The sequence below is a fragment of the Trachurus japonicus genome, chromosome 20 (genome assembly GCF_045865225.1).
Source record: "Trachurus japonicus isolate A0001 chromosome 20, Traja_1.0".
Lineage (NCBI taxonomy): Eukaryota > Metazoa > Chordata > Actinopteri > Carangiformes > Carangidae > Trachurus > Trachurus japonicus.
In genome coordinates, this window is record NC_140926.1 from 27312404 (window position 1) to 27340004 (window position 27601).

Here is a 27601-nt window from a genome sequence, read left to right on the forward strand (position 1 = left end):
CTAAGTTTTAATATTTTTTGATGCGAGAAAGTAACTGTTTAGATCCAAATAACGGCTGTTTAGAAGTTCGCTCTGATGTTTTTCGGAGAGAGTGAAACTCCACCTGTGGAGCAACGACCGCGACATCACAGAGGCAGCCAGTCGGTCTGCTGGCGTGCTCGGCCGGCCAGAACTACGTCGACACCGTGGCGGACAAAACGTTCGTTAATTAACTTACCCGCACGCTTTTAGAGGTTTACCATCGGCTGGTTAACTTCTTTTTAGGATATAAATGCTGGTCTCGTTGATGAAATCTAACAATTGTGGCAGTTTGTTTGAATGAAAAGTGAAGCTTCCTGTGTGTACTGGACAGAGGAGTGGGGTTACATGCTGCCATTCCGACATGCTGCCACTCCGACATACCGCCATTCCGACATTCTACTATTCAGACATGTCACCATTCAGACATACCACCATTCCGACATGTAAACGTCCTGCCATTCCGACAGTTTCGTCCCGCCATTCCGACAAGGCTTTAATTTCCATAAGTAAATGTGCGTTACTCCGAGCGGTGGTTAGGGTGTGTGTATGTATGTGTGTGTGTGTGTGTGTGTGTTGGTTTGTTTCCGTTTTTTTTTTTTTTTTCAGGTTTTAAGACATGTGTACAGATGTGATACAGTCAGTGGAAGCTTAATAAATAAACAAACACAAAGTCTCGCCATTTACAATCACACACTCCGATGTCAGTTTGTAACAATTTCCCTTACAATAAGGATATAAGGGGAACTGGCACAACGCAGTCCTGCTGCAGGCGGACCTATAGGCTCGCGCTACTGGTGCGTCCAGGGAAGCAATAAACAAAGTCGCTCTCTGTATTTCACTGAACTCAAAACGCGCCCATCACAGGCGGCATATAATAAACAATTACACACAGATCAACAGAACCCGAAAGCCCCCCCCCCCCCCCCGCACTGTCACTGTCCGTGTGTGTGTGTGTGTGTGTGTGTGTGTGTGTGTGTGTGTGTGTTGGCGCGTGGTGAGGGTGAGTGAGAGAGAGTTTGTTTGTCCTACTGTCCACACGGGAGAGACGCCGAGGTGACCACGCCAGTCCTCTCCCTCGTCCCGCTTGGCTGAAAACGGGCCGTGAGGGGGCGCATGACGTCTGTCCGACTACCCATTTCTCCGACCACCCATTTCTCCGACTCCGACCATACATTTCTTTATTTTTGCGTCATCAGTCCGACCTCCCACTTCTCCGACTTAAGTAGCCCTAACCCTTAACCTTACCCTAAACCTAACCTCAACACTGTAGAATGGGTAGTCGGAGAAATGAGCCGTCGGACTTGTGGGCAGTCGGACTGACGTATGCTCCCCACATAAACCATGACAAATCTGGGGAGCATACGTCAGTCCGACTGCCCACAAGTCCGACGGCTCATTTCTCCGACTACCCATTCTACAGTGTTGAGGTTAGGTTTAGGGTAAGGTTAAGGGTTAGGGCTACTTAAGTCGGAGAAGTGGGAGGTCGGACTGATGGACGCAAAAATAAAGAAATGTATGGTCGGAGTCGGAGAAATGGGTGGTCGGAGAAATGGGTAGTCGGACAGACGTCATGCGCCCGCCGTGAGGTGTCCAAACGGGCCTTTATAATCCACAGGGTAATCCACCAGGAAAAGTAATCCACTATGCCGCTTTGGAATTGCCGCCACGCCAGCCGTCCAAACGCCGACTGTGTCTCTCACTCTCCTCCCCTCTCACCACGTCACTTCCCCATTTAAACCCTCGGTCCCACTAATGCACTTTTACGGATTACGCACACAATTTACAGCAAAAAAGAAACATTCATTCATTCATTAAAGGTCCGCACGTCCCCGTGCGCAAACCACAAGGATAATTGATCATTTCCCTGGCCTAATACACAATGAAAAAAACCTGGGGAGCAAACCTGCAAATCAACTACCCCAGCTGGCCAGGCTAAACCCAGTGGATCACTACAAGTTGTTGCAACTTTGGGGAATTTACTCCTGGTAAAAAGGCTTACAAACATGGACCAGGACAGCTTCATAATACGCACAAAAATCCAAAGGAAACGAAAGGTAACTTTAAAAAAAATAGCAACAGCATATAGTAGTCAAAATATGTGTTTTACGCATCTACCTGTTCAGCTCCGCTTACATGTAAAATGACATTTTGGTTGCGTACTGTAACGTTCTCTCTCTCTCTCTCTCTCTTTCTCTCTTTCTCTCTCTCTCTCTCGGGCGGTGACACGCTGTCATTCATTTCAGCACTGAGACAGCGGACAGCGCGCTTGGTCATATTTCAGCACTACAAAATATCAGCAGTTCACTCTTCACTGATAAATCCATGGCACTGTCCATAGTTATGAGGCAAAAAGAGAACTCAACACCGTCTTCTCCCGAAGTTGAAAAATATATTTATTTTTTTAATTCAAAAGACAACGTTTCGAGCGACTGGCTCTGCGTCGTATTTGACTCGTACAGCAATAATATAATGATAATGGTAATAATAACAATAATAATAATAACTAGAAAATTTCCTCTCGGGAAATTTTGAATGGGCCACGGGGCTACTGCCGGTTGTGCCATCTCTGTCAACATGGGAATCAAACCCACGATCTTAAGGTCAAGACAGAGCTGATCAGACAGACACATGATCATCTTTCTATAAGCACTGATATGGAGGAGCTGTAACCACATTAGGTTACCTGTGTGTGTGTGTGTGTGTGTGTGTGTGTGTGTGTGTGTGTGTGTGTGTGTTTATCTTGTGTAATAGGGCCAGGACTCAATTAAAACAATTAATCTAATTAATTAGAGGCTTTGTAATTAATTAATCGCAATTAATTGCATTTTAATTGCATATAAATATTTGACCTGAGAACAGTGAGAAGCATTTTTTTCACATGGATTTTAGTATACCATTGAATGACTGAATAGCTTAAGCAACAAAACATTGTTTTTTTTTTCAAGGTGGTACTTAACCAAGACCAACATGCAAATTATCGATTAATTTATTAATCGATATTTGATACAGATTTAAATGGTCTTTCCTGCGAATACACTATGATGATTACTGTAGTATTTAACTAGGCTACATAAATCACAGTAGCATAAACTGATTTGTTGAACGGACCAGGTGATGGGCTGACTGGTCCTGTCTAACTTCTGTGTACTGGGTGCCATTGTGCAGGGTGTTAAGGCAGCCTTCCTCCACTGCAGTCCCTATGGTCCTGGACCCTCTGGCTGGTGGGGTGGGCTGCTTTCAGCTGGGGGGGACTCTATCAGCTGCTCCCACGAGAGGCATTTGACGCATTTGACACCAACAAGGTTTAACTTTAAAACCAGATTAAATCATGGTTTTAGTTTAAATTCTGTTGCACGTTAACTGTGTTTTAATCACATGAAGGTGTGTGTGTGTGTGTGTGTGTGTGTGTGTGTGTGTGTGTGTGTGTGTGTGTGTGTGTGTGTGTGTGGTGTGTGTGTGTGTGTGTGACTGTAATCACATGAAGCTGGCTCTAGAGTCTGTGTGTGTGTGTGTGTGTGTGTGTGTGTGTGTGTGTGTGTGTGTGTGTGTGTGTGACTGACTTGACACATAGTTAGTTAGTAGCTGCATCCTGTGTCAGTCTGATTTAGCTGTGTCTCTGTTTATAAACATTTAAACGAGCGCCAGGTGGATTGTTTATGAAGTTAACGAGCTCTGGCCTGAGGATCAAAGAGGTTACCACGGCGATAGGGGCCCCCGCAGGCTGAGACAGACAGAAACGTGGAGAAAAAGAGCCATTTTCTGCCTCTGCACCGGTCTCACATTTAGGCTTAGGGTGAGAAAACGGTAACTCCTATCAGAACAAAACACAGATCAACGTTGCTCTAAGGACTTACTGAAAATTTCGGTACGATTTGGTGTTTCTACAGTAAATATTTTGGCAACGCTGGCAGTTTTAAAACATCAGGCCGTTCTGCTTCTCTCAGAAAATATTTGTATTGGACTCAATGAGGAGCAGAGACAGACGTGGCCGCACTTAGAGGCTCAGAGTTTAAATTCTGTAAGTCTCAATGATATTTTGAGCAGATTAAGAGATCGAGGATGAGCTCGTCTACAAACGTGCCGGAAATTATGTGTGTAGAGTGTAAATTGTGGCCGTTTGGAGTTTGGATAGAGAAAAAATCTGGAGTTTTTCTGGCATCTCTCCCACTCTAACCGATGATGTCACCCACTCTGACACGAACATTCCATGCAATACACACCCATTATAATCTAATAATTTCTCCAAAAATGATCATGGTCATTGATCATGGATTGATCAAAAACTATATGACCTATCAAAATGTGGAGTAATACGACAATACACAAGACTTGTGTCTACTGTTTAAAGTTTAAATGGAGTCTCTAGGTGAAAGTATGCCTGAGCAGTAGACGTTTGTTAAACTCCAATGATTGGTCTTTTTCGGTCTTTTTTTTCCGCCCGTCCCATTGACTTACATGCAAAATTTTGCGCAGTTTTTCGTACACTGTTGAGAAAAGTAATAGCACACCGATCCCGATCAAGACGCACGTTTTGATATATAATATGTAGCGGACCGAAAAAGCGTCCGGAAGATGAAGGAGAAGAATAACTAGAAAAAACATTTCCAAGAATGGAAATGGTGTGAATGCTGAAAGCAATGCTGAATGAGCTGAAGAAATTGTTGAAACAATGCTGAATGAGCTGAAGAAAGAAAGAAAGAAAGAAGAGAGAAAAAAGAAAAGGACAGAAGGAAAGAAAGAAAATCGGAAGGGTAGATGGAGAAAGAAAGAAAGAACAAAAGGACAGAAAGAAAGAAAAAGACACAGAGAGAAGGGTAGATAGAGAAAGAAAAAGGCAAGAAAAACATAATAATAGAAGATAAAGAGAATAGAGAATGAATGAAAGAGACAGAGGGGTAGTAAGAAAGAAGTAAAGAAATTGGGGTGGATAAATGAAAGAGAGAGATATACAGAGAGCGGTAGAAAGAAAGAAAGAAAGAAAGAAAAAGATTGGAACAAGAGAGAAAAAAGAAAAGGACAGAAGGAAAGAAAGAAAATGGGAAGGGTAGATGGAGAAAGAAAGAAAGAACAGAAAGAAAGAAAAAGACACAGAGAGAAGGGTAGATATAAGACAAAGGAAAGAAAAACAGAAAGATAGAAGATAAAGATAATAGAGAATGAATGAAAGAGACAGAGGGGTAGTAAGAAAGAAGGAAAGAAATTGGGGTGGATAAATGAAAGAGAGAGATATACGGAGAGCGGTAGAAAGAAAGAAAGAAAGAAAGAAATGGGGTAGAAACAAAGAAAGAGAAAAGGAGTAGAAAGAAAGACAGAAAGAAAGAAACAAAGAAGTAAAAAGAAATGGGGTAGAAGAAAGAAAGAAGAAAAAGAGAGAGGGGGATGATAGATAGAACGAAGTGGATGGATGGATAGATGGATAGAGAGGGAAATATAGAAATAAGTTATGTAAAATACAAATGAAGGAGTAAAAGAAAGAAAGAAAAAGAGAAAAAAGAGACAAAGGGTTTGAAAAAAGAGATAGATAGATAGATAGATAGATAGATAGATAGATAGATAGATAGATAGATAGATAGATAGATAGATAGATAGATAGATAGATAGATTTGACACATGTTAAAAGCTGCGTCCTATATCCCAGGCTCCACCTGTAATTGTACTACTATTTATAGAGTTGGAAAGACTAAACGTCTGAACTGAAATTCATGAGAAAAAAATAAATTGTTGGAGATGTTTACATCAAAAGTATAAAATAATTGAGAGCCTGATGAATTTGAGCTGAAAACCTGTGTGTGTGTCTGGGTGTGTGAGTCTGACGGTCTCTCTGTCTTGCGTGTACATGTGCAGAAAGTAAAACTGTTGATAAGCACCACAAAACTCTTCTCTCCCTAATGATCTGATTGATTACACCTGCGTGGCAGGCTGCCCTCAGAAGTTACCATGGCGACTACCATGCTTACATTTTACTGTGTGGAACAGTGTTGTGTTTGTGTATGTGTGCATGTGTGACTGTGTGTGAGCGTCTGTGTGTGTCTGTCTGTGTGAGTGTGATGCCTGTGTTTGTGCGTGGACATCTTCTGTCAGTCTGGTTTATCATGTGTCTGTGTGGGGCTGTGTTTAAAAACATCTTAACGAGCTGCCAGGCTGCACCTGCACTGTTCTATTTATAGACATGATAACGAGCTGGCCGCTACAGCTGGACCAACTGCACGCAGAGCAGAGCAGAGAGATTTGAGCTCGGAGCAGCTTCCGAAAACAGCCCATAAAAAGAGAACCGTACCTCTTATCAGAATGTGGTCCTGACTACTGGGGCAAGGAGACCTTCCTGAGCGAACCAATGTGAATTAAATGTTTGTAGGGCAAAAACTTTTCTCAGGGTCGCAAGGTAGAAAAGGGGGTCATTTCTGTTTTTCTAAAAAAATCAGCTCCTACTTTTATATTGAAGTCAATGAGCCACTGGAGCGGGTCTAGCTGCACAATTAGGCTCACTGAGACAATTCTGTAAGTCTGTCTGCTGTTTTGAACACATCAAATGAGAGACGACAAGTGTGGCTACAAACCGGTGAGGAAATCATGTGTCTAGAGTTTAATTTGTGGCCGTGCTGGCAATTTATCCAGAAAAAATCCAGGATGTTTTTTCGATACCTCTCACTCTAACGATGATGTCACTCACTCTAAGCCCTGCTCGTTAAGCGCAATACACAACCATTATAAAGTTGGATTTTGTCGAAAATTTTAATGATTTTAAGACGGCCACATATCAGAAACTGTTGAAGATATTAATAAGCTGAGTAATATGTGAATAGATTAAAAGTTTGTCTACAATTTAAAAGACAAATGGAGTCTGTGGGAGAAAGTATGCTGAAGTTTTAGAGGTTCAAAGTAGTAAGAAGATTTTAAAAGTTTGAAGACGTTTTCAATGCATTCCTATGGGAAAAAATTTGCAGAAAAAGTTAAATATTTGAAAAAGTATAAATAGTTAAAAAGAGAAAAGTAATGCCGATAAAGTTCAAAAAAAGCTGCACGTTTTGATATATGAATTGTTGAAATCGCACAAAGTATGAAGGACTAGTTTAAAACCGTAAAAAGGCGGAAAGTAGTAAGAACTAGAAAAAGCATTTCCAAGAATGGAAATGGTGTGACTGCTGATAGCAACTGAACGCTGTTGCAGAATTAGCAAATAGTGCAAGCAGTGATCACCATACAAATGTTTGACCAAGGTCGGAATCGAACCCACAACCTCATGGTCATTAGACTTCCACTCTGCCTCTAGGCCACAGTGCGCACACAGTTGCAGAGACTGTTGTCTGTTAATGATCTGCACACTGTCAACATCAAGAAAGCTTGAGAGTCAAGCTTGAATGACTTAGAATGAAAATTTCTGTGAATTTTAGGCTGAGAGCAGCAGTTTCAACATGAAGCAAGTTATCAGAAGTCAACAGAGGACGACTGGGAAAATAATTCACTATAATTGTTGTTGAGGCAAGATTTGAACCAGCAACCTTCAGGTCGTCAGGCCAGCAAGCTAACCACTAGGCTACAGACAGAGACAGTATATGAGGGGCAAAGAAAACCTTTTATAAGAGGATCACTGGCTTCTGCTTAGAAAAAAAAGTAAGGAAAGTGCAGAAATTAACCACAACAAGTAAGTAGAGGACACTTTTGTAAAATTAGTGCAAGCAGTGATGACCATACAAATGGTTGACCAAGGTAGGAATTGAACCCACAATCTCATGGTCAGAAGACTTTGACTTTGCCCCCCGGTTGCTGACAGCTGGACATTGTATAATTACAGATTCAGCGCATTTAGTGTAAAACTCTACACTGGGATTCGATCACAGACTGGAGCATAGTCCTTGCTCACAGTGATACCTGCTCTACCAGGTGAGCTATACCTATTATACCTTGACAGCTACACTGAGCTGCCAAGCCTTTCACCTCTGAGCCAGATGAAGAACGGGGCGGCAGCTTGTAGCACTAGTGCCCTCCCCTGGAGCTGTGACACGTCAGCTCCAGTCTCCCTGAAACTGCCAGTTTGAGTCTGCCATTGGTTCACAGCAGTTTGAAGGCAGAAAAACTCAGAAATGCAATTTTGCACTTCCTTTTCTGCTGATATGTGCTCTAACACAAGAAAAATGCCACAGGAACATGTGAAAAGCTCAAAAAACACGATTTTCACGGGAGTGGGTCTTTATAAAAGCATCATAAATGAGCCATTAGAAGTTTGTCTACAAATCAGAATTTGAATGAAGTCTCTAGCAGAAAGTACTACATGAATGAGGCAGGAATCGAACCCATGACCTCATGATCAGTAAACCTTTACTCTGCCACTTCGCCACAGAGAGCACAGACTAAAGCATGTTGCCATTGTAATTTGATGATGTGCTGCAAATGGTGGCACTAGCAATTAATGCGTCTCTTAACGACCACCTGTAACCAATTGAGGGTGATGGAGGGGAGCAGAATTACCAACTGGACTACAGACAGAGTTATGAGTAAGAGAGGTTGAGACTTTGATGAATGTGAGATTTTTCAATGATGCTTAAAATAAAGAGAAATGAGTAAATTAGCCACACCAAGTAAGAAGATGACTTTTTTGTGACCTGTGACTATTTTTTGGTGAATTAAAATGATTTAAAAAGCACTTAACAGCAAGTTACAAAGTTGAGCTCCTTCTCCTGCTGCTGTGAAAAAAATGCATTGAGCTGTATGAGAGCAGAGAGCTCCCTGGCTGCATTTAAAAAATATTTTAAATTATTATCTAAGTCTCTTTGCATTTTTGACCCGAATTTTAGCCAGAAGACAAGTGTGGCTACAAAACTGGAGAAAATAATTTGTCTAGAGTTTAATTTGTGGCCGTGCTGACAGTTTAGCCAGAAAAACTCTAGAATGTTTTTTTGCCTCTCTCCACTCTGACACCACTCTGGCTCTGCTCGTTAGACGCAACACACACACATTATAAAGCTGAAAAAAATCAGAAAAAGTTAAATATTTTAAAAAGTATAAAGAGTTAAAAAGAGAAAAGTAATGCCGATAAAGTTCAAAAAAAGCTGCACGTTTTGATATATGAATTGTTGAAATAGCACAAAGTATGAAGGACTAGAAGAAGACCGTAAAAAGGCGGAAGAAAATGGCCAAACAGAAGAACAATAGTGTGACTGCTTCAGCAGTCACACTAACTAGAAAAAGCATTTCCAAGAATGGAAATGGTGTGACTGCTGACAGCAACTGAACGCTGTTGCAGAATTAGCAAATAGTGCAAGCTGTGATCACCATACAAATGTTTGACCAAGGTCAGAATCGAACCCACATCCTCATGGTTATTAGACTTCCACTCTGCCTCTAGGCCACGGCGCACACACAGTTGCAGAGACTGTTGTCTGTTAATGATCTGCACACTGTCAACATCAAGAAAGCTTGAGAGTCAAGCTTGAATGACTTAGAATGAAAATGTCTGTGAATTTCAGGCTGAGCACTAACCATATGGCCACAGAGAACCTGAGTTACAATGAGCTTTATACTATGAGGAATCAAAGACTGTCCAATGACAGCTGAATAATTGGAATCAAAAGTCAAGCAATGAAGTGAAAAGACTGAGGCAGGAATCGTACCCATGACCATATGATCACTAAACCTTTACTCTGCCACTCGGCTACAGAGAGCACACTGCTTTCAAACCTGTTGTCATTCATTGTAATGTGATGATGTGCTGCAAACTGGTACGAGTAATCAAGGAGATAACAAACACCTGTAACCAATTGAAGGCGGGGGAGGAGAGCAGAATTCAACATAACATAACAAGAATTCTTCCCTTGGATTCGAACCAGTGACCTTAGGGTTGGCAAACATCCACCCTAACCCCTACACTACAGTGGAGTTGTGAAGAAGAGAGGTTGAGACTTTGATGAATGTGAGATTTTTTGTGAAAAAGTTAAATATTTTAAAAAGTATAAATAGTTAAAAAGAGAAAAGTAATGCCGATAAAGTTCAAAAAAAGCTGCACGTTTTGATATATGAATTGTTGAAATAGCACAAAGTATGAAGGACTAGAAGAAGACCGTAAAAAGGCGGAAGAAAATGGCCAAACAGAAGAACAATAGTGTGACTGCTTCAGCAGTCACACTAACTAGATAAAGTAACATTTCCTGATGGAAATGCGTGTGAATGCTGAAAGCAGCTGAACGCTGTTGCAGAATTGCAAGCAGTGATCACCATTCAAACGGTTGACCAAGGTAGGTATCGAACCCACAACCTCATGGTAAGCAGACTTTCACTCTGCCTCTAGGCCACAGTGTACACACAGTTGCAGAGACTGTTGTCTGTTGATGAGCTGCACTCTGTCTCACTCTGAAGTTAACGAGCACAAAGCTGTAGTTCCTGTGCAAATCAATCTTAGTGCAGTGGTATAAACAAGAAACATGTTAACACAAACCAAGATTGAAAGAGGTAAAGAGAATAGGTGGGGGCGCATATGCATTATCAAGTTTGATCATGTGACCAGACCAAGTGGTATTGGTTAAAGTTCAAAGTGGCTGACACACTAACAAGACTGCTCAGGTGGGATTTGAACCTGTGACCTTGTGGTCGGATGGCAGGAACCTTATCCACTAGGCCATTCCAACACTTCCGATGAAATAGAGGTTGAGACTTTGATGAATGTGAGATTTTTCAATGATGCTTAAAGTCCGACTCCCGCGACCCTTTTCGGCCATTTTAAAACCAGCTCATTAGCAATTCACCTCTGGGGGGTGGGCGGAGACTGCGCTGTTTTGCACCCGCCCAGCCACCTCCTCGCACCCAACCCCCCGGTTGCTGACAGCTGGACATTATACAATTACAGATACAGCGCATTTAGTGTAAAACTCCACACTGGGATTCGATCCCAGACCGGAACATAGGCCTTGGTTACAGTGCAAGCTGCTCTACCAGGTGAGCTATACCTGTTGTACCTTGACAGCTACACCGAGCTGCCAAGCCTTTCACCTCTCAGCCAGATGCAGAGCGGGGCGGGAGCTTGTAGCACTAGTGCCCTCCCCTGGAGCTGTGACACGTCAGCTCCAGTCTCCCTGAAACTGCCAGTTTGCGTCTGCCATTGGTTCACAGCAATTTGAAGGCAGAAAAACTCAGAAATGCAATTTTGCACTTCCTTTTCTGCTGATATGTGCTCTAACACAAGAAAAATGCCACAGGAACATGTGAAAAGCACGAAAAACATGATTTTCATGGGAGCAGGTTTTTAAAGTTCAATGTGGCTGACACACTAACAAGACTGCTCAGGTGGGATTTGAACCAGTGACCTTGTGGTTGGATGGCAGGAACCTTATCCACTGGGCTATTCCAACACTCATGGAGAAGTTGAGGTTGAGACTTTCATGAATGTGAGATTTTTCAATGATGCTTTAAAAAAAGAGAAATGAGCCACAACAAGTAGCCTAAGTAGAGGACTTTTTTGTGAAAATAGTGCAAGCAGTGATCAGCATACAAATGGTTGACCAAGGTAGGAATCGAACCCACAATCTCATGGTCACTAGACTTTGACTTTGCCTCTAGGCCACTGTGTACACGCAGTTGTAAAGACTGTTGTCTGTTAATGAGCTGCACTCTGTCTCACTCTGAAGTTAACGAGCCCAAAGCTGCACCTGTTGGATACACACTGTGTCAACACCAAGAAAGCTTGAGAGTCAAGCTTGAATGACTTACAATTAAAATTTCTGTGAATTTCAGGCTGAGAGCAGCAGTTTCAACATGAAGCAAGTTATCAGAAGTCAAAATAATTCACTATAATTGTTGTTGAGGCAAGATTTGAACCAGCAACCTTCAGGTCTCCAGACGCAACACACACCCATTATAAAGCTGAAAAAAATCAGAAAAAGTTAAATATTTTAAAAAGTATAAATAGTTAAAAAGAGAAAAGTAATGCCGATAAAGTTCAAAAAAAGCTGCACGTTTTGATATATGAATTGTTGAAATAGCACAAAGTATGAAGGACTAGAAGAAGACCGTAAAAAGGCGGAAGAAAATGGCCGAACAGAAGAACAATACTACTAACTAGAAAAGGCATTTCCAAGAATGGAAATGGTGTGACTGCTGACAGCAGCTGAACGCTGTTGCAGAATTAGCAAATAGTGCAAGCAGTGATCACCATACAAATGTTTGACCAAGGTCGGACTCAAACCCACAACCTCATGGTCAATAGACTTCCACTCTGCCTCTAGGCCACAGTGCACACACAGTTGCAGAGACTGTTGTCTGTTGATGAGCTGCACTCTGTCTCACTCTGACATCAAGAAAGCTTGAGAGTCAAGCTTGAATGACTTATTGTTATTGAGGCAAGATTTGAACCAGTAACCTTCAGGTCTCCAGCTCAGCAAGCTAACCACTAGGCTACAGGCAGAGACAGTATGTGAGTGGCAAAGAAAACCTTTAATAAGAGGATCACTGGCTCCTGCTTAAAAAAAAAAGGTAAGGAAAGTGCAGAAATTAGCCACACCAAGTAAGACTTAGAATGAAGATTTCTGTGAATTTCAGGCTGAGAGCAGCAGTTTCAACATGAAGCAAGTTATCAGAAGTCAACAGAGGACGACTGGGAAAATAATTCACTATAATTGTTGATGAGGCAAGATTTGAACCAGTAATCGAACCCACAACCTCATGATCACTAAACCTTTACTCTGCCACTTCACCACAGAGAGCACAGATATAAGCATGTTGCCATTGTAATGTGATGATGTGCAGAGAGCTCCCTGGCTGCATTTAAAAAATATTTAAAATTATTATCTAAGTCTCTTTGCATTTTTGACCAGAATTTTAGCCAGAAGACAAGTGTGGCTACAAAACTGGAGAAAATAATTTGTCTAGAGTTTAATTTGCAGAAAAAGTTTAATATTTTAAAAAGTATAAATAGTTAAAAAGAGAAAAGTAACGCCGATAAAGTTCAAAAAAAGCTGCACGTTTTGATATATGAATTGTTGAAATAGCACAACACCTAACACACTAACCATATGGCCACAGAGAACCTGAGTCACAATGAGCTTTATACTATGAGGAATCAAAGACTGTCCAATGACAGCTGAATAATTGGAATCAAAAGTCAAGCAATGATGTGAAATGACTGAGGCAGGAATCGAACCCATGACCATATGATCACTAAGCCTTTACTCTGCCACTCAGCTACAGAGAGCACACTGCTTTTAAGACTGTTGTCATTCATTGTAATGTGATGATGTGCTGCAAACTGGTACGAGTAATCAAGGAGATAACAAACACCTGTAACCAATTGAAGGCGGGGGAGGAGAGCAGAATTCAACATAACATAACAAGAGTTCTTCCATTGGATTCGAACCAGTGACCTTAGGGTTGGCAAGCAGCCACCCTAACCCCTACACTACAGTGGAGTTGTGAAGAAGAGAGGTTGAGACTTTGATGAATGTGAGATTTTTCAATGATGCTTAAAACAAAAAGAAATTAGTATAAATTAGCCACACCAAGTAAGAAGAGGACTTTTTTGTGACCTGTGACTATTTTTTGGTGAATTAAAATGAATTAAAAAGCACTTAACAGCAAGTTACAAAGTTGAGCTCCTTCTCCTGCTGATGTGAAAAAAATGCATTGGGCTGAATGAGAGCAGAGAGCTCCCTGGCTGCATTTAAAAAATATTTAAAATTATTATCTAAGTCTCTTTGCATTTTTGACCAGAATTTTAGCCAGAAGACAAGTGTGGCTACAAAACTGGAGAAAATAATTTGTCTAGAGTTTAATTTGTGGCCATGCTGACAGTTTAGCCAGAAAAACTCTAGAATGTTTTTTTGCCTCTCTCCACTCTAGCACCACTCTAGCTCTGCTCGTTAGACGCAACACACACACATTATAAAGCTGAAAAAAATCAGAAAAAGTTAAATATTTTAAAAAGTATAAATAGTTAAAAAGAGAAAAGTAATGCCGATAAAGTTCAAAAAAAGCTGCACGTTTTCATTAGAAAAAATAAATAATAAAAAATATGAATATATGAAATAAAAAATATAAAGAAAATTGCCGAACAGAATAACAATAGTGTGAATACAGCCCGGGCACTGGTCCCTGCAACTATTTCATAGCTGTTGGGACCAGTGCCCGGTGCGATTGCCCGTGGCCCTAATAAGTAATACATTTCACATGTAAGGGGAGCTGAACATATAGTTTTCATTCACAAACCAATGTGGGAGAGCTACAAGACGCATGTGCCAGACGCACAGAGGCATGCGTAAAACACCGACCTGTTTAGTTAATCTTTTAGTTAATTTTCGTTTCTTTTGGATTTTTGTGCGTATTTTGGAGCCGTTTTGGTACATGTTTGTAAGCCCCCCCCCCCCCGAATTATATTTTCTAAAGTGCAACAAGTGGGTTCGGAGTGTGTGATTGAAAGCACGGTCTGCTTCCCGTTCAAGCCTATCTCCTCCTTCGTTGGTTTACGAGGTTGTGGAGTCCCTCTGCTTAAAATCTGAGGCTTTGAAATCGTCTGCCGTTTGAATTATCTGACTAATCTGTGTGCTTTAATGAGATGCACTGGACAAACGTGGGCAAACTGCTATTTTGCGCCGGCATATCATTAGTGCAAAATCGTGTTAGGCCTATTTATTTATTTATTTTTATTTTATTTTATTTTTTTGGGGGGGGGTGCGGTGGGGTGGGGTAGGCTTTTAAAAGATTTGTCGGAATGGCAACACGTTTAAAAGAGAAAAAGATACCGCCATTCCGACCTTAGGAGAAGAAAATTGTCGGAATGATGGGATGTTTATTAAAGGGTAAAGTGTTGCCATTCCGACAATTAGGGCCCAATGTCGGAATGGCGGTATGTCAGAATGGCGGTTGCCCCCCGAGGAGTGGTGCTGCCTCGGGGCTCTGTATGTACAGAAATCACCACATTTACATCAATAAATACATGTTTTACAATGAACCGATCAGCCTGCATTACATTTTATTTATTTATATATCCACCTTTTTCTGAATGTCAAAAACGTAAGCCGGTTTTGCTCTTCCTGTGGAATTTTATATTTTTTATATTTTCCATGGTTTCAGTAGTCGCGGTAAATGCATGGAATTTTTTTTTTCAATGACAATCTGTAAAACAAGATCGCATGTTTTTCTCGCGAGAGCAAAATTGGGTACACAAATAGGGATAAATAAAGGTGAATGTTGCATATTATTTCTCAAAAATGTACATTTAAGACCCTTTCAACACCTAAAACCAATATAAATACCAGGTGATGGATCCTTTAAAGTCCCCCTCCCGCGACCCTTTTTGGTTATTTTAAAACATTCTCTGTGGTCTTTAAATTGTGATTATGAAGTTTTTAGCCAAAATCACAAAACCTGTGCCATTTCCCAGGGCTCTCCTTCTGAGTGAAAAGCATAAAAAACACAATTTTCAAGGGAGGGGGTCTTTAATTAAAAAGCTCCAGAGAGGGCGGCCGCCCCATGTAGAGGCTACAGTACTCACCGCAGGCGGCCCCCGGTTTGAGTTCCGTGTCGGGCAGCTCTTTCCTGCATGTCATTCCCCCTCTCTCTGCCTCCCCCTTTCCTGTCTATCTCTACTGTGTACTCTCAAATAAAAAGGCAAAACGCCAAAATATATTTAATTTTTTTTTTAAAAGCTCCGGAGTAATTGTGATGGTTAACTATATGACTTGTGACTTGTTAGAGTGAGAACGGAGGCTCTCTGTCTTCACCTGGCGTCTCACTGAAAACCAACCTTGTAACATCAGTGTAGTACCTGGTCACCGCCCCGGTGTCCCAGCTCTCCTCTCTGCACCGCGACTCAAACGCGCTCCGTAACCCGTAATCTCTTGTTCATGACGGTTAAAACTACACAAACACACGCATCTATTGATTTTTTGCCGACTTCATTGTAAACAGATGCACATGGGCGAGAGGAGCGTAACCAAAACAGCGGAAAAGCGAGCAGACTTGCATAGTTCCCCTTTAAGGGGCGTGTCCACCAGACGCGTTTTTAGCGCTCTGGGCGTCTACTTTCCATTCAAACCCTATTGAGTTCGGCACTCACAGCGCTCAGTGCCCTTGGCGGAAAAAGCGCTCTGAGCGCTTCCTTTTTTTGTCACAGCGCTCAGAGTTGAAATCTGTTGAACTTTTAGAACAGCCAATCAGAATCCAGAAGAAGCGGGACGTACGTTACTGCAGCAACACAACCGGAGACATGGCAGCGGACGAGATGGAGCGGATTATATTGGCCGTCGCTGACAACCCGGTCATTTATGATCTGTCCATGAAACAATATCATGATCAGACGGCAAAGGCAAAGGCATGGAGGAATGTGGCCACGTCTGTCAGAATAACAGGTATTTATTTTGTTGTTGTTTATCTACCTCTGTATAACGTACATACGCTGCTGCCGTTAGTCTCCGTTACATAGTGACCAACGTTCTATGCAGTTGGTAGTGTAGTCGTGTAACTGTGTTTTTAAATATACTGTCAATCAGTTTAGGTTTACCTTTTCATGTAAATCTGTGCAGAACAAGAGTGCAGAAAGAAGTGGAAGTATCTCAGAGACAGATATGCAAAAGAGAGGCGCAGTGAGCTGGAGAAGAAGAGCGGGTCTGCTAAAGAATATAAAAAAAGTGGGAATACCTGACAGTGCTCAGCTTTCTTGAGCCGCATTTAAAAGAAAGGCCTACTAGTAGTAACTACAGTCAGCCAGGAGCGTCGTCTTTTCTGGAGTCTGAGCCTGAGGTGTCAGAGGAGGTGATGTCTCTCTTAAGGCCAATGATCTCTCCTCAGAGTCAGGCAGAGGTCAGTTAAGGAGGTCTTTTATTTGTGTGTATTCTTGTTATTCTTTTTAGCCTATGTCTTTTTTCTTTTCTTTTTTTTAATCTCAGTTTACATTGTTGGTCTAGGTGCCAGAATTAAAAAGTTTGACTGGAAAAATGTAAAAAAAATAAAAAACCCCAACAACAACAAAAAAAAAACATTTTGTTTACGATGTGTGTTTTGTTTCCACAGATTGAGAGTGAGGAAGAGGATGTCACACTGCCCCTACCCCCCCCCCGGACACTGAACCTCCAGCCCCCAAGAGAGGGAGACAAGTGCCACCACTCCTAATCTGACTGCATATCGGCAAACAATAATTGACACACTAAATAATCACAAAGAACCTGATGAGGATGAGCACTTTTTGCTGTCCCTTGCACCATCATTAAAGAAGGCTGTCTAATCGAAATAAAGCTCAAGCCCGTCTAAAAATACAACAAATTGTCTTGTCTTGAATTTGAAACTGATAATTAAAACACTCTTGTAAACACACACACAAACACACACACACAATCAGACCAATCAAAGACATTTAAATGATTATTTATTGACATAGAATTATATTATAGGATAATTATTTTTGATTAATAAAGACACCCTGGGGATCTGATGGAGTTGGTGTGTGGGGGACGTCATTGCATTCAACATCCCGCTGCAGAAAATTGTGGAGGATGTATGTGGCTTTTCCTACTTCCTCTGCTACCTGTGGCGACACCCCAAGCACCCTCCTGTACAGCCTCCACTGGGTTGCTAGTATTCCAAAAGTACACTCCACCATACGCCTAGCATGAGATAGCCGCAGATTGAAGACTCTCTTCTCAGCTGACAGATGCTTTGACAGATGTTTCCGTGCAGCAATGTCTTCCCAAAAGCAGAAGTAGCTCGGATGCCCCCATCACTGCTCCTACCATAGGCACCCACATCCACTACAATAAATCGATAGTGGGCGTCCACTACTGCCAGGAGTACAATAGAGACACTGCCTTTGTAGTTCCAGTACTGGCTGCCACTGGAGGGAGGGGCCTGGATAACGACGTGTTTCCCGTCTATTGCACCAACGCAGTTTGGGAATGCCCACATCTTTTCGTAGTCAGATGCAATTTTTTTCCAGGCTTGAACTCCAGGAACAGGCATGTACTCCTCCCTTAAACAGTTCCAGATTGCCTCACACACACTCCGCACAATTCTGGCCACAGTACAAAATCCCACACGGTAGCTGAAGGCAATCGTCCTGAAGGAGTCTCCTGTTAAAAGATACCTGTCAAATATAAATATGGATTAGTCCACATAAAGTGTCCTAATTAAATTACACTCATTTTTAAACTAATCACGTCTGATTACTTTATTCCAAAAGTAATTTGTTACAGAGGTTGCTTTCATTATACTAGTTATCCTATGGCGTCATATTTGTGTCATAAGTCGAGCGAGCGATAAAACACACATAGGCGCAAATTATCTTATATCACAAGCGCAGAGTTAACTGCCGCGCGCACTTTTTTAGTCCTCGCCCGCACAAATTCAACAACCGAGAGCGTAAAGGCAGGTGCGAGCGAGTAAAAATACACAGCAAGGGGCGGAGTTTAGCTCAGTTGGTAGAGCACCCGCCCCATGTGTTGAGGCTATAGTCCTCGCTGCAGGCGGCCCCGGTTCGAGTCCCGCGTCGGACGGCCCTATCCTGCATGTCATTCCCCCCATCTCTGCCTCCCATTTCCTGTCACACTCTCAACTGTCCTATCGAATAAAGGCATGAAAAGCCAAAAAATATATACTTTAAAAAAAAAAAAAAATACACAGCAAGAGCTAAAAAATGCATCTTGATGTGTATATTCAACTCTACAGCACGCGCACAGGAGCTGCTGTGCGCGCGCTGGCTGCAGCAGCTCTCTCCCTCTGTGCGCTCATGTTCACTTCTGCTCGCTCGAGTCACAGACTTTTGACAGTTTGGGGGCGGAACCAAGGGGCCAGGCCTGCCCTCTTATGATTGGTCACAACGGCAAACAGAAACACCCCCCACGTGGGTGCCTTTTTCCATAGATATATATAAGAACTAGATGACTCACCCGCAGCTGTTTCCCAATGACAAAGCGTAGCCAGTACGGCGGCCATCTTGGGACGGGCAACTCTCTCCCTCAGAGCATTAAGCCTATGGTGCATGTTCTGCTATAATGACCATAACTTGCTCAGTTTTTGTCCGATTTCAAAACGGTTTGATTTTTATGAACGTTTATGCAGTTATGATGCAGCATATTTAGAATCACGGATAATTTTAATAATGTATTTTTTTTGTAAAAGTAACATTATAGTGACATTATGCAAATAGTTAAAGTAATATCTACATACTGATTTATTTTTCACAGAGATATGAATCGTTTTTTTAGTGCAGATGACTGGATCACCTATCTACTGCACTGTAACTGCAGCCAGAGTCAGAGCAAGTTGCCCGTCCTCATATGGCCGACTGTGAGCTACGCCTGCGTGTAGTCCGATCTACCCCCTTGCCTTTTTCCGCCACAGACAGGAAGCTCTGTGTTAGCGGCAAATTGAAGAAGAAGAAGAAGAAGAAGAAGAAGAAGACCAGCCAGTCTACGATATTTGAAATTCTCTGGGAAGACACAGGACGGAACAGTGGCAGTGACTCCTGAAGATTTACATGTAAGTAGGCTAATAACGTTATTGATTAATAGCATTGTTTAAAAACCTAGTAATTTACTTAACATTGATCTCCGATATCATTACCTCTTTGGTAGAGGCAAGGGATTAAGGGATATCTGTGTAAAACAGACCGCTGTTATGAATAACAGACTGTTGTTTGGGACGCCTTTTTTTTTTTCTTCAAAAAGAGTCCAGTAAATGTAGCCTATTTTAACGTAATGTAAACATGATGATCGTTCACTACATGACTTGTTACCGTGACAACGGAGGCTCTCTGTCTTCGTCTCACGACTGAAAACCAACCTTGCAACATCAGTTACCTGGCCGCCGCCCCAGTGTCCCAGCTCTCCTCTCTGCAGCACCGCGACACAAACAACCTGTATCAATCAACAATCTTTTATGACGGACACGTTGTAACATTGTAACGTTATTCACGCTCCCTGTATTGCTTTTTCACTGGCTTCGTTGTAAACTAATCCACATGGCTAGGTGGAGGGGTATCAAAACAGCAGAAAAGTAATGGGTTTTTTCCCCCTAGAAATGACCATGGAAAGCTGCAGATAGAGCCATTAGAAATGAATGCAACTGATTTTTTTTTATGTATTTAATTATGATGTTGTTTTATATGCAATAACTTACAGGCTTTGTTAGTTTTAGGTTCAATATGTGCAAAAAAGTCATTTTGCTACATTTTTTTGGGGGGGGGTTTAGTGAGAAAAAAATACTGTTATTCCACAGTTTTGATTTGCAGTGGGAACCTATACATGTTGAGAATCAATCTTGTGTCTGTCCTGTCTTTTTAGGGCATCCGTTTTTTTATATTTTATTGTGTTTTAAATTGTTTTACAGAACCCGGAGACTTATGTTTCTGTCTCGAACTGTAAAGCTGCAACACATATACTAGACTGGCGGGTTCCTGGACTTGACGTACCTCACCTGATGATCGGCTGCTGGGGCTCCCACCTGTCAACCATGTTACACTCATAGGTTACACTGCATTCACTCGGTTAGCTATTATTTTACATTCCTATTATGCACGTGTTTTTTGCAGGTTACCAAAATGATTTTGCACTGGAAATTCAGCTAATATAATACAAGCTTGTCTTTTGACAGTATGGCTCACCTTTACATCATCCACAGCTTATAAAACGTTTTCAGTGCTGTAAAATGCTAAAAAAAAAAAAAAAAATGTGTGCAGTTTAAACATGAAATTAATTTATTTACTAAGATTTGCTTAACTGATTTTTAATGGACCAGATCTGTACAGTAACATGAAGGCCACAACACACTGCTGTAATCAATAATAAATTCAGGAAAAACTTCCAGGACTATTTCTATGTATGCTTTGATTACAAGAAAAATACAAATGTTTAATGGTACCCTCCTTGAAATGATAATAAAGCATCCAGAGATGAATATCAGAGTTTGTGCTTTCCTGATGTTTCTTGTCAACTAATCTATGATACTGAAAACAATAATTCACCAAAGTGTCACATTACATATTGCATGACGTTATGGTAGGGGACAGCTCTCCATTCCGACACCCCTCGATTTCGACACCCCGCTGTTCCGAAAGGTTACACCCCGCCTTTCCGAAGCCCCGCCTTTCCGACAATAGACTTCCATTCATCGTAATAGCGGGGTTTTCTATTTTTTCTAAAGACCCCGCTACTCCGAAAAGGCCAGTGGGGGAAACCCCCCCACTCCGAACGGACAGACGGACCTAATCAGAAAGGAACCAGAGGCTGTGCAGTGCGCAGTGCGCAGTGATCCTTTTTTCCTTTTTGGGGTCAAACGGATCATGTGCATAATTAACTGCAAAACAAGCAAATACTTCATACTGTATTAATGACTTATAATGTTCATTATGCTTCTAGCCTGTCTAGCCTCTACCTGGTCTTTTTACTAAACTTAACCAACTCCTTTCTTCATTGCCTAAATCCAACCAAAGCATCTCCCTCAGTCAGCTGTCAGCACGAGCGGTGGCTGCAGCAGCCTCGCGCCCCTGTGAGCTCAAGCCGGCTTCAGCCGCGCTCGAGCGGAGGAGGGGGGGAGAAAAAGAAAAAAAGTGTATTTCTATTACTGTGTGGGAGGGGGGGCGACCGCCATTCCGAAGGACCGCCATTCCGACGGTCTGCCAGTCCGAAAATTCCCGAAGGTCCGTCATTTCGAACTTCCCGAGGGGCCGCCATTCCGAATGTGTTTTATTTTGAAAATTGACCGGATTCTCTCGTGGTTTGACTTCCTGCCCGGCTTGACACGACGCGCCGCGGGGACAGCGCCCGACCGGCCCCTCCTACTATATCCCTCCCCCTCCGCCTCCAAAGTTTCACCCAGGTGCGAGTCTAATGCATTACATCCATGGTCTGATGCAGCCGCGGCACTCCTGCTGAAAATAAATGTCCTTGCTCTGTGCTTTGGTTAGGTTTAGGCAATGTAGAAAGGAGTTGGTTAAGTTTAGTGAAAAGGTTAGGTAGAGGCCAATAAAATCGCAGTTAATATGTATCTCCCCCGGGAGTCGAACCCTGATCCACCGCGTCAAAAGCAGAGGCTCTGACCACTACGCTACCACCACAATTAAACTCATTTACTCCGTGCCGTAAACCATTCAAGATTTTTTCAGGTTCGGAATGGCACCCTTTCTTTCAGGTTCGTAATGGCACCCTTTTCCCATAAATAATTAAGGGTCGGCATTCCGACAAATTAAAGTAAACGTTCGGAGTGGCGGCCCTTCGGAATGGCACCCTGGAACCGTGTGGGAGATCTCCAACAACGGAGTCTGGGAGAAAGCAAGTGGGACAGATCTGCCCAGTCTCTGAGCAGCGCACGTTTCACAGACAAGCCACAAAGCAGAATGTAAACAACGTCACGCGGTTCAGCACCTTGGACAGCTGCGGGGGGGAGGAGGGGGTGTCGGAGTAGCGGTGTTTCGAAGTGGGGGTATTTCGGAACAGCGGGGTGTCGAAGTGGAGGTGTGTCGGAATGGAGAGCTGTCCCCGTTCCGAAATACCCCCACTTCGAAACACCGCTGTTCCGACACAGTCCCCCCGCAGCTGTCCAATGTCGAAGGTGCTGAACCACGTGATGTTGTTTACATTCTGCTTTGTGGCTTGTCTGTGAAACGTGCGCTGCTCAGGGACTGGGCAGATCTGTCCCACTTGCTTTCTCCCCGACTCCGTTGTTGGAGATCTCCACACAGTAAAAGGAATACACTTTTTTTCTCCCCCCCTGCGCCGCTCGAGCGCGGCTGAACCCGGCTTGAGCTCACAGGGGCGCGAGGCTGCTGCAGCCGCCGCTCGTGCTGACAGCTGACTGAGGGAGATGCTTTGGTTGGGCTTAGGCAATGAAGAAAGGAGTTGGTTAAGTTTAGTAAGAAGACCAGGTAGAGGCTAGACAGGCTAAGCATAATGAACATTATGTCATTAATATGAAGTATTTGCTTGTTTTGCAGTTAATTATGCACATGATCCGTTTGACCCCAAAAAGGAAAAAAGGATCAATGCGCACTGCGCACTGGGGGTTTCCCCCAATAGCCTTTTCGGAGTAGCGGGGTCTTTAGAAAAAATAGAAAACCCCGCTATTACGATGAATGGAAGTCTATTGTCGGAAAGGCGGGGCTTCGGAAAGGCGGGGTGTAACCGTTATGGTATTATGTAAAAGAAATACTACAATTTAATCACATTAACTTTCTTTTGAATAAAACATTTGTATTAACTGGACTATGAAAATAGCTGCTTCAAAATCTTCACTATCAATTGTATGTTCACCCTAAAAAGTGTGGGGTCAAATGTGGACATAGAATAATAAACAAACAGTTGGTCTGTTCTTCATTAGAGGTTTTCTGGTTTCATCATCATCACAGCTCCATAACTTTACATGACGTCCTTCTTCTGTTGGCACCGGCCACTCAGCTCTCACTGTGGCTCCTTAGAATCACAGTACACAAAAACTTAAAGGGATAGTTCACCCTAGAATGATATTTCGCTCATTATCTACTCACCCTCATGTTGACTAAGGGCTGGAAGAAGTTTCAGATTCCTCCGTGGCTTCTCTGAGTTACAGGGGGTCTCGGCATAGCAGTGCATGTCCATATAACGGTTGCAAAGGGACACCGGAGCTCTTCGTAAAAAAACACACACAAAAAAACATCCAAATACCTCCATGATGCTCGTATGTAATGTCCGTCTTGTGCTGAAGCCCCAAATTGCGTAATTGTCCCGAAAAAAATTAAATAAGTCTATATTTTAAGCTTGTTTGTAGCGGAAGCTTCTCGAAGCTCCTCTTCCTGGTCCGTCCAAATCTCGCGTGATTTGCGCCGGCGTCAGCATGCGTCAGTGCGGTTACTGCGAATCACGCACTGACAACACACCGTGGCCAACTGACAGCATAAACATCTGGTTTCAGCGGCCACTGACAGGCAGTGACCACCACACTGACCACTTGATTCCCCCAGGTCCAGCATTTAGACTCCACCAGCTCTCTCCCTCTTGTCACTTTTAGCTTCCATTTCCAGCACATAGCCTCCACCGCAACTGCCCCTCTTTCACTTTTCTCCTCCATTTTCTTCAGCTTGTCTTCAGTAAACTCGGTCTCAAACCAGTCGTTGTTGTTCTCAAACTCTGCGCTTCAACATTTGCAATAAAAGCGTTTGTTTTTCAGTTGACATTGTTTACTATGACCTGAAGCAACGCGTTCCCTCAACGCAGAACTTTAAATGCTCAACGACGGCGTCGGGTCTACGCCGTAGGTCCGCCGTCGCCACGACGCAGAAGCATAAACCAGGCTTTACTTGCCCTATTCAAACAAGAGGAAAGAGGAATAATTGTGAGGTTCATAAACTAAAACCATATGATCGTGCGCCCTCGCCATGGCAGAGCTGAGACTTAACATACTGGATGTTTTTTGTTTGTTTGTGTGAGACCTGTAATGTAAACAGAGTTATTTGCAAGCCCCTCTTTCAGTTTTTGCCAGTCGGCAACCATAAAATCTGCTGTGCATCTCTGGCTTGCTCACTCACTCCCGATCCGCAAATAAATGAATGTTATACGAAAAATAAAAAGTGGTGAAGAAAATGTACAGATGTGGAAAAACTAATTAAAATACTGTAGCCTAATAATTTCTCTTTTGCTCTCAAATCTCTTTTTTGGTTTCCAATCTATTCTATTAGATTGAATAATAAAGGAACAAAATTCTCTCCATATGGCTCTGTTTAGTAATTTCAGTAAAATAAATGAGATCAGCCTACATAACTTACATCTTCTTCTTTCAATCTGTTTTTCAGGCATTGTCCTTGCTGACATTATTGAGAAGTACTTTGTGTCACCAACCCTCTTTCGAGTGATCCGACTGGCCCGAATTGGACGCATTCTGCGTCTCATCAGAGGTGCCAAAGGCATCCGGACGTTACTGTTTGCCCTTATGATGTCCCTTCCTGCTCTCTTCAACATTGGACTCCTCCTCTTCCTGGTTATGTTCATCTACGCCATCTTTGGTATGGCTAACTTTGCCTACGTGAAACGGCAGGCTGGTATCGATGATATGTTTAATTTTGAGACATTTGGGAACAGTATGATTTGCTTGTTTCAGATCACCACCTCTGCTGGGTGGGATAGTTTGCTCAGCCCCATCCTCAACAACTCCCCTGAGGAGTGCAATCCCAACATCCCCCACACTGGCACCACAGTCCGGGGGAACTGTGGGAACCCATCAGTAGGCATCACCTTCTTTGTCACTTACATCATTATCTCCTTCCTCATTGTGGTGAACATGTACATTGCAATCATCCTGGAGAACTTCAGCGTGGCCACAGAGGAGAGCACCGAGCCGCTGAGTGAGGACGACTTTGAGATGTTCTATGAGGTTTGGGAGAAGTTTGATCCTGAGGCCACACAGTTCATTGAGTACGCCAAACTGTCTGACTTTGCCGACTCACTGTCAGAGCCACTGCGCATTGCCAAGCCTAACAAGATCAAATTGATCTCCATGGACTTGCCTATGGTCAGTGGGGACAAGATCCACTGCCTGGACATTCTCTTTGCCTTCACCAAGCGAGTCTTGGGAGAGTCAGGCGAGATGGATGCCCTAAAGCAGCAGATGGAGGAGAAGTTCATGATGGCCAACCCGTCCAAGATCTCTTACGAGCCAATCACAACAACTCTAAGGCGCAAACAGGAAGAAGTCTCTGCCACAGTGATCCAGAGGTGCTACCGCAGACACTTGATGAGGCGGCAGATGAAGGCTGCCTCATACTTGTATCGCCAGATCACCACACCTCGGCATGCAGGGGATGATGATGAGGAAGGTGGTGAGGCAGTGTTAAGTGAAAATGCACCCGAGAAAGAAGGACTGATTGCTGCCATGATGAGGGAAAACTATGGCTCAAGCTTGTTAGGGATTGAGCGCTCTGAGACAATTTCTTCCACCTCATCTCCACCATCTTATGACAGTGTGACACGAGCCACATCTGAAATCTTTCATTCCCTTGCTGTCGACACAGAAACAGTCATCACTGCAGGCGGCGAACAATCGCCAAGAATGGTCAAGTCTGACAGACAGCAGGAAATCGTACCATAGTGGGAACTGAGGAGCAAAAAAAAAAAAACCTATGAGATTGATTTTGGGTTAAGCCTCTTTGTTCATTTGTTTACTGAATGTACCATAGCTGAGGAGGCACCAGGTGGAAGCTATGAGCAAGAAGCTGCCTCAAGGGTCGTCAAGAGTAAACAAAGTGGAATACTTACTACCTTTAATGCTATTAACTGTTCCTTGTGGAGATTTCTGGACTCATGTTTTTTAAAGGGAAGAGGAACAACTGCAGACACAGAAAGGGAAACCCCATCTGTCAAGTCAAATCTGCCTTCATTGGAATAAAAGACCAGAAGCACCTCTGAATCCCCTTGACTGAAGCCAAGAGTTTGGGACACTTACTTTCGACCTCAGCTACAGTGACTCAGAGGGGTCAGAACAATTACATCACAGATGTTATCCATCATTTATTGGGCTGGGGGGTTGTGCCTTCCCACAGAAGATCAATATTCTCAGAGTACACTTAGCTGTGACATATTCCTGGCGGTATTTGTCGACATGTTGATGGTTTGCTGATTGATTGAGAATCAAGAGAGGAGGGAAAATAATATGTAAAGAAATGTTTTCGTAGTAAAAGTATAACTTTGTTGATGTTACCAATCTTTTAATAGCGGTACAATTATTACTATTTTTTATATTTTCTAGAGTAAGTTGAAGAAAAAAAGATAAGCAGTCTCTCTCTTTTGACTTAGGAGTGGCACTGGCTATGAAAAAGTGGCTCAACTACCACATTGTAATAGATGAGTGGAGTGCGGTTGGGGAGAAAAAATCTTAAAAACCTGAACAGCAACTTCATCTGTTTTTTGTTGGCAGTTTTGCACTTTTGAGTTTACATGTGCTGTCAGTTTACTGCACCAGGGTAATGTCATGCTGACGAGGGAGCCTGGGATGTATTTATTTTGAGCTTACACCAAGAACAAGTGCACAACAAGATTTTCTACACGGTCCCAGACTCCTTTAGCCTGTATTTTGCCCTGGTGGTGAACAACCTCATCAGTTCTTTTGTCAGTGGGTGATTTGTCTATAAGTTAAAATTTCCAGCTGCAAAAAAATTTGAACAGTAGATGGGTGGTTACAGGCCTGTAAACAAGACAAAGAAGTTGTGTGTGTTTTATGTTAAGATAAATCAAATATTTCTGAATAAAAAAAGAAGAAATACATCAAGTGATTAAGTGTTCTTATTCTCTTTAGTCAAACTAGACCGAAATAATGTGGCTGCATTATATCATATATTAATTAAGCTTTCATTTTGCAATAATACAGTGGCCTCAACATTCGGCTTAATTCCCTTTTTCTCAAAACAGGGTTAATATTGTTCAGTGCAACAAAACCATGTGAACAAAGAAATATATTTATGTAGAACTTCCATGTTGCAATTGTGCTTTTTGTAATGCCACAAACAGTTTTTTCTTCATTACATGATTCAGTGTCCCTATATGAACTATACACATTGATTTTGACAAATCACCCACTGTTACTATTCACTTTCCATCTGGTCTTTTGGCTCAGCACACACAACATCCTGAACCAGGTTCTCAATGCTAAC

The 27601-nt window shown here is 42.5% G+C and overlaps 1 protein-coding gene across 4 annotated transcripts in view; it reads left to right on the forward strand.

Annotated features, from left to right (window-relative positions):
- Nucleotides 1-26967, forward strand: part of LOC146967037 (sodium channel protein type 5 subunit alpha-like) — a 468832-nt gene extending 441865 nt beyond the window's left edge. For 3 of the 4 annotated variants that reach the window (XM_085763723.1, XM_085763724.1, XM_085763725.1), the window contains exon 28: nt 24752-26967. In XM_085763723.1, the coding sequence (XP_085619849.1) occupies nt 24752-26043 (1292 nt within the window). In that variant the 3' untranslated portion in view covers nt 26044-26967. The remainder of the gene's footprint in view (nt 1-24751) is intronic. The other variant, XM_085763726.1, reaches the window with a different exon arrangement.
- The last annotated feature ends 634 nt before the right edge of the window (nt 26968-27601 follow it).